This window comes from Protopterus annectens, chromosome 17.part0 (assembly GCF_019279795.1).
Source record: "Protopterus annectens isolate FY-2018-M chromosome 17.part0, PAN1.0, whole genome shotgun sequence".
In the NCBI taxonomy this organism is placed as follows: Eukaryota; Metazoa; Chordata; order Ceratodontiformes; family Protopteridae; genus Protopterus; species Protopterus annectens.
The window spans coordinates 835,992,480-836,006,613 of record NC_056751.1 but is presented as its reverse complement, the minus strand read 5'-3'; the positions used below and the strand labels follow the sequence as shown (position 1 = coordinate 836,006,613).

Genomic DNA, 14,134 nt, shown 5'->3' with positions numbered 1-14,134 from the left:
AGGCGATTTAAGCAGAAACATCATGGATCCTCACGAGTGGAAACTAAATCCACAAGTCTTCAGCATGATGACAGAGAAATGGGGGAGCCCAGACATAGATCTATTTGCCTCTCCTCAAAATTATCAATTGAAAAGATTCTGCACAAGGACTTATCACAGACAAGCATGGACAGTGGACGCTGTATCCTTCAGCTGGAAAAACCTATCAATTTACGCCTTTCCTCCTCTGCCTCTTCTACCCAAGGTCCTCCTAAAAGTCAGACAAGAGAAGCCAAAGATGATATTAACTGGTACCCAATCCTAAGGAACTTTTCTCAATACCCAGCATGGACCTTGCCTCATAGACCACAACTACTGTCCCAGCAAAACAATTAGATCCTGCACAATCAACTACAGACTCTGAACCTGGCAGCATGACTAATCATGTAATCATACAAATGACCCCTCTCAGTAAAGCTGTGATGGATGTCATTTTGGAAGCCAGAAGGCTTAGTACTAGAAAATCTTATGCTGACAAATGGAAAAGATTCTGTGCTTGGAATAAAGCACAAGGAACTGATACAGCAGAACCACATATTCCTTCGATATTACAATACTTGACTGAGATGCTTGACAAAGGCCTATCTTTCTCATCAATCAAAATCCATGCCTCTGCCATTTCGGCTCATTATAATACAGAGCCACCAATCTTTTCTCATCCTTTAATAAAGCAGTATCTTAGAGGAGCCAAAAATTTAAGGCCTCCTAGAAGATCACCATTACCTGCATGGGACCTCCAATTATGTGTTGGAAAAGCTCACCCTGCCTCCATTTGAACCAGCTTCTACCGCTGATATAAAGTTCTTATCATGGAAGACAGCTCTGCTACTAGCAAATACTTCAGCAAGAAGAGTTTCAGAGCTACAGGCCCTCATGGCTGTAGAGCCTTTTATCATATTTTACCCAGACAGGGTGTCTCTGAGAACAAATCCTACTTTTATGCCTAAGGTGGTTTCCAGTGTGGCTCTTTATCAAACAATTAATCTGCCAACTTTTTATCCAAATCCGCAGAACAAAGGGGAGAGAATTCTGCATTCCTTGGACGTACACAGACAGCTAAGATTCTACTTGAGCAGGACTAAAGCTCTAAGAAAAACTGAGCAATTACTAGTGTCATATGCTGCAGGATCAGAAGGAAAGGCTATTTCAAAGCAGACAAATTTCAAAGTGGATAAGCCACTGCATCCGTTTCTGCTACTTACACCATGGTAAACCTGTGTCCAAGGTCATTAGCTCTCATTCCACCAGAGCTGCAGCTACTTCAGCAGCCTTTCTCAGGGGAGTACCAACCAAAGACATTCTAGAGGCTGCTACTTGGAGTTCTGTTCACACCTTGACAAAGCATTACCATTTGCCTCTTTACTCTGAGTCCAGGGCAGGCTTTGCCACTGCAGTGCTGCAGGGCCTTATAGCCGCACCTAATGCTGTTTAGCTCCAGCCTCCCAACCAAAACTTTGGGATTCTACCCAAATGTAATGACTGCAAAACGAAGAACATAGTACAGTTGTGTACACTTACATAAATGTAGATGTTCAAGTGTATTTACTGTTGCAGTCCAGGTTATCCTCCCGCCATCCCCCTGTCATTTCCAAAGTTTATCTTTCCTTCTCTATCTTCTACAACCTATGTGGTGTATTTTCTTGTAGATGAAGGTAAAGTTTATATTGATGCAGGTATATATAATATTGCTACCTTTTTGGGGGTACCTGACATCCGGGGCAAGAAAAACTAAAGAAAATGGTGTCTGCTGCATGTTTTATACCCCCTGACGACCTGACGTCATGGAAGAGAATACAGCAACTGACGCAGGACCCAAGACTTTGGAATTCAGGCCGACTGAGGGCAACCTGCCAGCAGATTACCCAAATGTAATGACTGCAACAGTGAATACACTCGGAACATCTACATTTATGGTAAGTGTACACAACTGTTATTTGTAACGTGTACTCATGTTAAGTGGGGTACCAAGATTAGCGTATGCTCAACGTATAGTATGTTTTCTCACTTAAATTATGATTTGCCTTTAGCATCTTGGCTGCCCATTTCTTTTCCTGTTTGGGCTGCTTCTGTGCAGAGTCAACATGTCTGTGTCCATGCGAGTTTTTGCCACACAAGCCTGTAAAGTTTTTGGTAGCTCTTTTAAGGTATTTGTACCCTTGGTGTTTACATTTTTGTAGTTCTTAAGTCATTGCTGCCTGCTGCTGTTCGTTTCTTTACTGCTGATTATCCTACCTGTTTTTTCTAAGTGACTTGTTAGCTTTTTTCCATGTTTCTCCGCAGAAGATGTTTAGTAAGCTGCGCACACATGATTTAACAGAATGGCTAAATAAATGAATGCATTTAATTGTAACATGTATTTCAGTGAATGTAATGCTGTTTTTATTCCATTAAAAATGGATGTGCTAAAAAGTGATAATTGACATTCAATGTATATATTTCCTTGCTTTATTTCATGTCGCATATCAGTAATGTAACCTGATGACTTTCTCATCTGCTGGTTGAGTTGTTTAAATTTATTTTTCTGATTGTAATGTATGAATGTTAATATGTTGCTAATTGTTTTTTTTTTTCTTCTTTTCCATTAGGTATGGCCTCACAAGTCTTGGTCTACCCACCATATGTTTTTCAAACCCAGACAAGTGCCTTTTGTAGTGTGAAGAAACTTAAAGTCGAGCCAGACAGCTGTGCATATCATGAGAGAGCCTACCCACAGACCTTTTTAAACTGTAAAAACATTGGAATTGTTTATCCTCCCGACGTCAAGTCATTTCAGAAAAGAAACTCAGTTGGAAGAACTCGTGGGCAGAACTTTGTATTACTTTCAGGAGCAACTGTTTTGAAAAATACCAGTGCCTCTGGGGTTAGAGCAGCGCGGGCGCAGCAACCTCAGGAAGTGGCACTTCAGAGTGAGACACGGAGCAGTGAGTTGAACTTGGTGGACAATTACCAACGATGTGGATTAAAGCGTAAGAGTGAGGAACTGGATAACCAGAGTAGCGCAATGCAGATTGTTGATGAACTATCCATACTGCCTGCAATGTTGCAGACAAATGTGGGTAATCCCATCACAGTGGTCACTACAACAGCTTCAAAACAAAGTGGCGCTAATGGGGATGGAGACTATCAACTGATGCAGCATGAAGTTCTCTGTTCCATGAAGAATAGTTATGAGGTTATTGACTTTCTTGGACGAGGGACATTTGGACAGGTGGTTAAATGCTGGAAGAGGGGAACAAATGAAGTTGTAGCAATTAAGATTTTAAAGAACCACCCTTCATACGCTCGTCAGGGACAAATTGAAGTGAGCATCTTGGCAAGGCTCAGTACTGAAAATGCAGATGAGTTTAACTTTGTTAGAGCATATGAATGTTTTCAACATCGTAACCACTCATGCTTGGTGTTTGAAATGTTGGAGCAGAACTTGTATGACTTTCTGAAACAGAATAAATTCAGCCCGCTGCCTCTGAAAGTAATACGGCCGATCCTGCAGCAGGTGACCACTGCACTGAAAAAACTGAAGAGTCTTGGTTTAATTCATGCAGATCTTAAACCGGAGAATATTATGTTGGTAGATCCTGTTCGGCAGCCATATAAGGTTAAAGTTATAGACTTTGGATCTGCAAGCTATGTGTCGAAGGCAGTATGTTCAACATACCTACAGTCACGGTACTACAGGTAGGTGGTCAGTAGCTGTTGGTAGGCAGAAAATGATGCAAACAAGCCCCCCCCCCCCACACACACACACACGTACGTAGACAGTTTCTGTGAGCTGTGATTATAGACCAGAGTTAGAGTTGTGTTGACGGTCCTTTCAAGTTTTACTTTTAGATTTGGTATGCAAAATTATTATTTGCACTTAAAATAATTTCAGAAACATACATTTATCAAATTGATTTTCTTTGATTTGTTAATGTGTTCTTTTAGTGCATCTGAGTAGCAGTAAGTGATTATTGTTTTTCTAACAGGTTGCATCTCAAAAGTAGTGTAATGGGATTTGCCATACTGAAGAGATTTATTTTGCAGCCATGTTATCTTCTCACATAGCTTTCTTTATCTCCACATGTGAAATGCACAGGTCACTGTAGTCTAGTGTCTTCATTGACAGTGGCAGTATTTTGAATTTCTGCTACTACAGAGCGTCTTTGTACATCATTATTTTTCCGATCATATGGTCTTTGGAAGTTTCAAACCCTTTTGTACACAAAAGTAACTCTTCAGAATTTTTTGTGTATTATTAGGCTAAATGCAGATGTGTAATAACTGATTTGTGTATTTCATTGCAAATCTGTAAAAAATAATATAACAGGCAACATTTTAGGTTGTGTGTTTTGATGGATAATCTGCATGTTCTTCGTGTTTCACTGTTGCAGTCATCACATTTGGGTTATCTGCTTGCAGTAGCCCTCAGTCGGCCTGATTATCAAATGTCTTGGGTCCTGCGTCGGTTGCTGTCTCATCTTCCATGATGTCAGGTGGTCAGGGGTATAAAGCATGCAGCAGACGCCATTACATTAGTCTTTCTTGCCGTGCAGTGCCCGAAGCAGAAGCCGTTCGCAAGTGCTGGTCGTCCGACTCTTGAAATTTTTGTTTTTGAGTTTCAGAACCAAAATCAACAAAAGCCAAGTACCCCGTTGGGGAAACGTTTTTCTTGCTCTTAGCCGATGTCAGTAAAAGTCAGTAATTGTATTTCTTGTGGAAAGCAAATACCTCATAAAGATTTTCATTTGTACTGTATTCCTTGCCTAGGCCCTGACCATGACGTACCTCGCTGTTGGTTTTGTGCCTTATTTAAACAATGAACTATTCGTCGTTGGTATATTTACTCTCCTAAATATTTTGGTACTCTGTTCAATTATCCAGATATGTCTTCGGTAAGCCATCCGACTACCGACATTCCAAAAAAATGCAAAGATAAAGACAGAGACAGGCCGCCTAGGTCCAAAGCTGCCAACGACGCTTCTGCTAACTAGTCGCCAGTTCGCCGGTACTCAGCGAGGCGCTTTCACAGCCTCTGATACCTGCTACTTCAGATTCGCAGGCCTCTACTGAGATCCATTCGGAGTCCGGTATGCCGCGAGATGCTTCAACTGTGGAACCTGCGGATGTCTCTACCTTGGATGGGTCTGGAGCCGCTGTGCAGGCACCTGCTTTTGAGGGTGCATTCAGGCCTACAGACTTGCATATTAAACCGATGCCATCTTCTTCTTCAAGGCCTAAAACTCGAACCATGCCTAGAAAACCCACACCCAGACCCCATGGTCAGGCCTCTATGCCTAAAAAACAAATGATAATAATAGCTGAAGACCTTATTACTTTAATCAGGGGAAGTCAATCTTCCCCCTCTAAGAGTCCTAGGACTGAATTTGCTTATGATACTTCTGATCATGATTCTGAAATTTCTGATGTTCATCGTGTTACCCTGCTGCAATCATCACACTTGGGTTATCCTGCCATCAGGTGGTCCCGCAGTCGGCCCGAATTCCGAAGTCTTGGTCCGGCGTCAGTTGCTGTCGCTTCTTCCCTGACGTCAGTGCACTAGGGGTATATAAGAGGCATCCGATGCCATTTTCCCCAGTCTTTCTTGCCACGCAGTGCCCGAAGCAGAAGCAGTTCGTAAGTGCCGGTCGGCCGACACCTGAGATTTTCGATTTGAATTTCAGTCCGAAGTCTTCATTAAAGCTAAGTACCCCGTTGGGAACATTTTCTTGCCTCAGTCCGATGTCAGAAAAAGTTAACAATTGCATTTCTTGTGGGAAGCAAATACCTCATAAGGACTTCCATTCCTATTGTATTCCTTGCCTAGGCCCAGACCACATCGTCACAGCTTGTCGGTTTTGGGCTAGGTTTAATAAACGAACTATCAAACGCTGTTTTGACTTCGCACGGCATTACTTTGGTAGGAAATTTAATTATATCATGCCGTCGGAGCAGCCAATGACCACCATACATAAAAAACGCAAGGATAAGGACAGGCAGCCTAGGAACAAACCAGACTCCGAGGCTTCAGCTGGGCCTGTCGCCAGTTCTCCGGTTTTCAGTGAGGCGCCTACGCAGCCACTGACGACCACAGAACTGGAACCCCAGACAGCTGCGGATTCCCAAGCGGAGCCTACTAGGACGACGCAGCCATCTACCGACACCGGAGCAGAAGTAGACACTGGTGCAGTGGAAACGCCTTCGGTTGCAGAAGGTGTCTTCAGACCAACTACACTCACCATTAAATCTTATGCTAAGCTTAAAACTCCTTTAAAACCTAAGAAAACTGTACATCAGTCTTCAGTTAAAGGCCCCAAGCCTAAGAAACAGATGCTTAAGATGGCTGATGATTTGATTACCCTTATCAGGGGTTCCCATACCCCTCCTGATAAAAAACCAAGACAAGAGGAGGATTATGTATCCTCTGACCAGGTTTCACTCTCCTCAGATTCCTCTGAGGAACAGGATTACACTTTTCCACCTTATGAAGACTCTGATGCTGAAGACTCTATTCCCTCAGCATCTCCCTCTGAAGACTACTCCTTTGGGGAAACTTTACATACCATGAGGGAACATTTCCACTGGGAAGGCCAGGATTACTCAGATTCTAAGAAAAGGCTCAGAGTTCCTTTTACTACCCCAGCACAGACCTCTTGCTATCCCTCCTGATGTTCATTGTGTTACCCTGCTGCAATCATCACACTTGGGTTATCATGTCGTCAGGCAGTCCCGCAGTCAGCCTGAATTCCAAAGTGTTGGTCCGGCGTCGGTTGCTGTCACTTCTTCCCTGACGTCAGTGCGCCAGGGGTATATAAGAGGCATCCAACGCCATTTTCTTCAGTCTTTCTTGCCGCGCGGTGCCCGAAGCAGAAGCAGTTTGCAAGTGCCGGTCGGCCGACACCTGAGATTTTCGAATCGAATTTCAGTCCGAAGTCTTCAAAGCTAAGTACCTTGTTGGGGAACCTTTTCTTGCCTCAGTCCGATGTCAGAAAAAGTTAACAATTGCATTTCTTGTGGGAAGCAAATACCTCATAAGGACTTTCATTCTTATTATATACCTTGCCTAGGCCCAGACCACGACGTCACTGGTTGTCGGTTTTGTGCTAGGTTCAATAAGCGAACTATAAAGCGACGCTTTGATTTCGCACGACACTACTTTGGTAGGAAATTTAATTACACTATGCCGTCGGAGCAACCGACTACCGGCGTGCATAAAAACCGCAAAGATAAAGACAGGCAGCCTAGATCCAAGCCAGATTCCGAGGCCTCGGCTGGGCTGGTCGTCGGTTCTCCGGTTTTCAGTGAAGCACCTACGCAGCCCCTGACGACTGCAGAATTGCAACCCCAGACCGCTTCGGATTCTCAAGCAGAGAGTTCTAGGCCGACGCAGCCATTTTCTTTAGGCCCTACCGACAACATTGCAGAAGGAGAAGCCGGTGCTGTGGAAACACCTTCAGTTACAGAAGGTGTCTTCAGACCAACTACTCTCACCATAAAATCTTATGCTAAGCTTAAGACTCCTCTAAAACCAAAAAAGATTGCACACCAGTCTCCAGTTCAAGGCCCCATGCCTAAGAAACAGATGCTTAAAATGGCTGAAGATTTGATTTCTTTAATCAGGGGTTCCCAACCCCCCCAGACAAAAGGCCTAGACAAGAGGAGGATTATGCCTCCTCTGATCAAGTGTCTATTTCCTCAGGCTCTTCTGAGGAGCAGGATTACTCCTTTCCCCCTTATGAAGATTCTGATGCTGAAGATTCCATTCCCTCAGCTTCTCCCCTGAAGACTATTCCTTTGGGGAAACCTTACATACCATGAGGGAACATTTCCACTGGGAAGGTCAGGACTACTCCGATTCAAAGAAAAGGCTCAGAGAGTTTCTTTTGCTCCCCCAGCACAGACCACTTGCTATCCCTCCAGTTTTAGACATTGTGGATGATGTTTACTTAGAATCTAGTCTAAATCCAGATTCTCTGCCTCCTGCTCCAGCCAAACCAGACAGATATTATAGAGTGCCTGACTCACACAAATTCCTTTACAAAGCCCTATTGCTGTCCCAGAGACAATCTCCCAGGGTACCAAAGGGGCTAAGGCTTCTATGGCTAAAAATCTTGTACCTTCTGAAAGGGACTCCAGAGCACTAGATAGGTTAGACAGGTGGGGGAAGAAGGTTTACACCTCAGCTACTCTAGCTATGAGAGCACTAAATTGTCAATTTCACATGCTGAAATACCAGCAATTCCTAATGTCTCAAATAAAACAAAAGATGAGCACGCACCCACAACAGTCTGAATTCAAGGAAATGCAGGATATGTTGCATGCAGCTGAACAGGTGGGCAAACATACTTTACAATGTGGATTTTATTCCTTGGAAGCTTCCTGTAGATCAGCTGTTACTGGGTCTGTTATACGTAGGCATGCTTTGTTAAAGGAACAAACTCTGCCCGATCATGTTAAAGCAAAGTTACTAGATGCACCCTTACAGCAGGATGTCTTATTTGGGGTTAAAGCAGAAGAGGTTTTAAGGAAAATGGAGGATAAGGCAAAATCTATGCAGACGGTCAAAGATTTCTTACAGGTACAACCCCCACGCTTCAGCAGAAATTGGCCAACAAAAAATTGGTCCTTTCCAGCTTCTGACAGACCACAGAGGGGTAAATACAGACGTCCAAGGGGCAGAGGTCAAGCACAAATCCCTTACAAACCTCGCCAATGGGGTTCTGCAACACAGAAGGGAGGAGAAGACAGGCCTCAAACTACTAGAAGACAAGCACAATGACTTAAACCTCAAACTGCCAAGCAAAGCTCTCTTGGCAGCTCCCTTGGGAGGAAAATTAGCACTTTTTGCAGACAACTGGCGCATCATCACAAAGCGCATCATCACAAAGGACAAATGGGTCCTAGACATTATCTCACAAGGATACAGATTCCATTTCCACACCTTGCCAATGAAAAAAGGAATGCCAAACCTGCCACAAAATCAATGGGCAGAGGCACAAAAACAAATTACAGCTCTCATGGACAAGAGAGCCATTCATCTGGTACCTACACAGGAGCAAGGCCAAGGATTTTACTCAAGGCTCTTTCTAGTCCCCAGAAAGGACAATGCTTGGAGACCCATTCTGGACCTTTCATTTCTAAACACCTTCTTGCAAGTACCCAAATTCAAGATGCTAACACTACAACAGCTTCTTCCCATGTTGGGCAAGAAAGCTTGGCTAGTAACGTTGGACCTCAAGGAGGCATACCTGCATGTCCCTATTAGACAAAATTGCAGAAGATACCTCCGTTTCATTGCAGGTTCAACCCATTACCAATTCTCTGCACTGCCCTTTGGCTTATCTACTGCACCCAGGGTCTTCACAAAATGCCTGGCACCAGTAATTGCATACTGCAGACAAAGAGGAATTCAAATATACCCATACCTGGACGACTGCCTCATCCAAGCAGAAAGCAAGGACATTCTCTTACAACATCTGGCTTTTGTAAAACAACTTCTAAGTTGCCTAGGGTATACAGTAAACGAAAAGAAATCAAAACCAGTGCCCCACAAAATATGACATTCCTGGGTGCCAGCTTGAATACAGTGGCCCAGACGGCTTATCTGACGCCAGACAAACAACTACAACTAACTCAATACTTCAAAATAATGGCAACAAAGACCCAACTCCCTGCAAGAAAAATTCTGCAGGCCTTGGGCTTCATGGCATCTTGCATACTACTAATACCATTTGCAAAACTGCATATGAGGAAATTACAGTGGTACCTGAAAAGCGTATGGACTCAACACAGCCACAGCTTGGAAACAATGATACCTCTCATTCCCTGCCTTCAACAGGAGTTTCTATGGTGGTCACAGGCATGTCACCTCAACAAGGGTCAGCCTTTCACCTTACCCCCAGCCAAGCAAACTGTGACAACAGATGCATCGGACTATGCCTGGAGGGCACACATGGCAGGACAGTGCGTTCAAGGCATATGGACTGCAGATCAAAGAAATCTGCACATCAATCAAAAAGAAATGCTAGCTGTACAGAATGCTCTGACAGCCTTCAAGGACCTCTTACATCCAGGACAGCTTATAATAAGGACAGACAACACCACAGTAATGTGGTACATAAACAAGCAAGGGGGTACACACTCCTACCCTCTATGCAGGCAAGCAATGACCTTGTGGAACACAGCACTGGCTTACCAAGTTCAATTACAAGCTCAATTCCTGCCAGGAAAAAAGAACACATTGGCAGGCGACCTAAGCAGGAACATCATGGATCCCCACGAGTGGAAGCTGGATCCACAAGTATTTGGAATGATAACTCAGAAATGGGGGCGCCCAGACATAGGCCTGTTTGCCAACCCCCAAAACTATCAGCTAACAAAATGTTGCACCAGGACATTTCACCATCAAGCTTGGAAAGTGGACGCACTCTCATTCAGTTGGAAAATGCTGACAGTATATGCCTTTCCTCCATTGCCCCTTCTCACAAAGGTGCTGCTGAAAGCCAGGATGGAGAGACCCTGAATGATGCTCATTGCCCCAGACTGGCCACGCCAGCACTGGTACCCACTACTAAGGAACATGGCCCACGGCCCACCATGGATTTTACCACAAATTCCTCATCTGCTCACACAGCAAGACGGTCAGATTCTACACAGCCAGATCAAAACCTTAAATTTGGCTGCATGGCAAATCACCTAAGCAACCAGCCAGCTCCTCTTTCACAAGCTGTTATGGATGTCATTCTGGAGGCCAGGAGGCCCAGCACCAGGAAAGCCTACTCAGACAAATGGAAAAGATTTTGCGCCTGGAACCAAGCTAAAGGCCAAAATACCCTTGAGCCGGACATACCTCAGATTCTACAATATTTAACTGAGATGTTACACAAAGGACTTTCTTTTTCATCTATTACAATCCACGCCTCAGCTATTTCAGCTCACTACAACACGGATCCTCCCTTATTTTCACATCCACTTCTAAGGCAGTACCTCAGAGGGGCCAAAAACATTAGGCCTCCCAGGACAGCGCCAACACCAACTTGGGACCTCAACTTTGTTCTGGAAAAACTTACGCTGCCACCTTTTGAGCCAGCTTTCTCAGCTGATTTAAAGTTTATATCATGGAAGACTCCCTGCTGCTAGCAATTACTTCAGCCAGAAGAGTCCCGGAGCTACAGGCACTAATGGCAGTAGAGCCTTTCCTCATTTTTCATCAAGACAGAGTTTCTCTATGAACTAACCCCTCCTTTATGCCAAAGGTGGTATCCAGTGTGGCTCTAAATCAAACCATCCATTTACCCACCTTCTTCCCAAATCCACAGAACAAAGGAGAAAGACTCCTGCATTCCTTGGACATTCACAGACAACTACGTTACTACTTGGATAAAACTAAGGTTTTCAGAAAATCTGACCAGCTTTTTGTATCCTATGCTACAGCATCACAAGGAAAGGCTATCTCAAAACAGACCATTTCCAAATGGATAGGACATTGCATACGTTTTTGCTACACCCATCATGGAAAACCAGTTCCTGCTAGCATAAGGCTCCACTCCACCAGGGCAGCAGCTACATCTACAGCCTTCCTCAGGGGGGTGCCAACCAAGGATATTCTGGAAGCTGCAACTTGGAGTTCAGTACACACCTTCACCAAACACTATCACTTACCACTTTACTCTAAGTCTAGAGCTGGCTTCGCCACTGCAGTTTTGCAGGGCCTTCTAGCCTCCTCTAACCCTGTTTGACTCCACCTCCCATCCTTAGTTTTAGGATTCAACCCAAGTATGATGACTGCAGCAGGGTAACACGATGAACATAGTACAGTTTTGTACCTACCATAAATGTAGATGTTCGAGTGTATACCCTGCTGCAGTCCAGGTTACCCTCCCTCCATCCCCTCTGACCTAACTGAAACCTTTCAATACCTTAAAATCTGATACAACCTTTGTGGTGTATTTGCTTATAGCTGGAGGGATGTTTTGTTTGTGCTAAACTTTTATTACTGGTACTATCTACTGATCACCTTTTGGGGGGTGGGGGCACCTGACATCTGCGGCAAGAGAAACTGAAGAAAATGGTGTCGGATGCCTCTTATATACCCCTGGCGCACTGACGTCAGGGAAGAAGTGACAGCAACTGACGCCGGACCAAGACTTTGGAATTCAGGCCGACTGCAGGACCGCCTGACGACAGGATAACCCAAGTGTGATGACTGCAGCAGGGTATACACTCGAACAACTACATTTATGGTAGGTACAAAACTGTACTTTTTAGATATTGTGGATGATGTTTACTTGGAGTCTAGTTTAAATCTAGATTCTTTACCACCTGCTCCAGCCAAACCAGACAGATACTACAGAGTACCTGACTCACACAAATTCCTTTATAATAGTCCTGTAGCTGACCCAGAAACAATTTCCCAGGGTTCTAAGGGAGCAAAAGCTTCTATGGCTAAAAATCCTGTGCCCTCTGAAAGGGATTCCAGAACCCTAGATAGATGGGGAAAGAAAATATACACCTCAGCAACTCTGGCTATGAGAGCATTAAATTGCCAGTTTCACATGCTGAAATATCAGCAATTCCTAATGTCTCAGTTAAAACAAAAAATGAGCACACATTCAGAACAGTCTGATTTCAAGGAAGTGCAGGATCTGTTGCATGCAGCTTAACAGGTGGGCAAACATACTTTACAATGTGGATTTGATTCATTGGAAGCTTCCTGTAGAGCAGCTGTTACTGGCTCTGTCATACGTAGACATGCTTGGTTAAAAGAACAAACCCTCCCTGACCATGTTAAAGCAAAATTATTGGATGCACCTTTACAGCAGGATGTATTATTTGGTGTCAAAGCAGAAGAAGTTTTAAAGAAAATGGAGGATAAGGCAAAGTCTATGCAAATGGTCAAGGATTTTTTGCAGGTACAACCCCCTCGTTTCAGCAGAAATTGGCCAACAAAAAAATGGTCCTTTCCAGCTTCTGACAGATCACAGAGGGGCAAATACAGACACCCAAGGGGCAGAGGCCAGTCACAGGGCACTTACAAACCTCGCCAATGGGGTTCTGCTACCCAGAAAAGAGGAGAAGACAGGCCCCAAGCTAGCAGAAGACAAACACAATGATTCCATCCTCAAACTACCAAGCAAATCTCTCCTGGCAGCTCCCTTGGGAGGAAAACTAGCATTTTTTGCAGACAACTGGCACATAATCACAAAAGACAAATGGGTCCTAAACATCGTCTCTCAAGGATACAGATTCCACGTTCATACCTTACCAAGGATCAAAGGAATGCCAAACCTGCCACCAAATCAATGGGCAGAGGCACAAAAACAAATTACAGCTCTCATGGACATGAGCCAGTCAACAGGTACCTACACAGGAGCAAGGAGAAGGATTTTACTCTTTCTAGTCTCAAGAAAAGACAAAGCATGGAGACCCGTTCTGGATCTTTCAATTCTGAACACTTATCTGCAAGTACCAAAATTCAAGATGCTAACACTACAACAGCTTCTTCCCATGCTGGGCAAGAATGCTTGGCTAGTCACTTTGGACCTCAAGGAGGCATACCTGCATGTCCCTATCAGACAAAATTGCAGAAGATACCTCCGCTTCATTGCAGGTTCAACACATTATCAATTCTCTGCACTGCCCTTTTGCTTATCTACTGCGCCCAGGGTCTTCACAAAATGCCTGGCACCAGTAATTGCATACTGCAGACAAAGAGGAATTCAAGTATACCCATACCTGGACGACTGCCTTATTCAAGCAGAAAGCAAGGACATTCTTTTAAAGCATCTGGCATTTGTCAAACACCTTCTAAGTTGCCTAGGGTACACAGTAAACGAAAAGAAATCAAAACTAGTGCCCTCACAAAACATAATATTCCTGGGTGCTAGCTTGAATACTACGGCCCAGATGGCTTATCTCATGCCAGACAAACAACGACAGCTGATTCAATATTTCAAAATAATGGCAACAAAGACCCAACTCCCTGCAAGAAAAATTCTGCAGGCCTTGGGATTCATGGCATCTTGCATACTACTAATACCATTTGCAAAACTGCATATGAGGAAATTACAATGGTACCTGAAAAGCGTATGGACTCAGCACAGCCACAGCTTGGAAACAA

The 14,134-nt window shown here is 44.1% G+C and overlaps 1 protein-coding gene across 1 annotated transcript; it reads left to right on the top strand.

Moving 5' to 3' along the window:
* Positions 1 to 2,624: 2,624 nt before the first annotated feature.
* LOC122791540 (homeodomain-interacting protein kinase 3-like) lies at positions 2,625 to 3,754 on the top strand (the record flags this gene model as incomplete). Its single annotated transcript, XM_044059283.1, has 1 exon — positions 2,625 to 3,754. A coding segment is annotated over one exon (1,094 nt), but the record flags the coding sequence as incomplete, so codon positions are not given.
* Between the last annotated feature and the right edge of the window lie 10,380 nt (positions 3,755 to 14,134).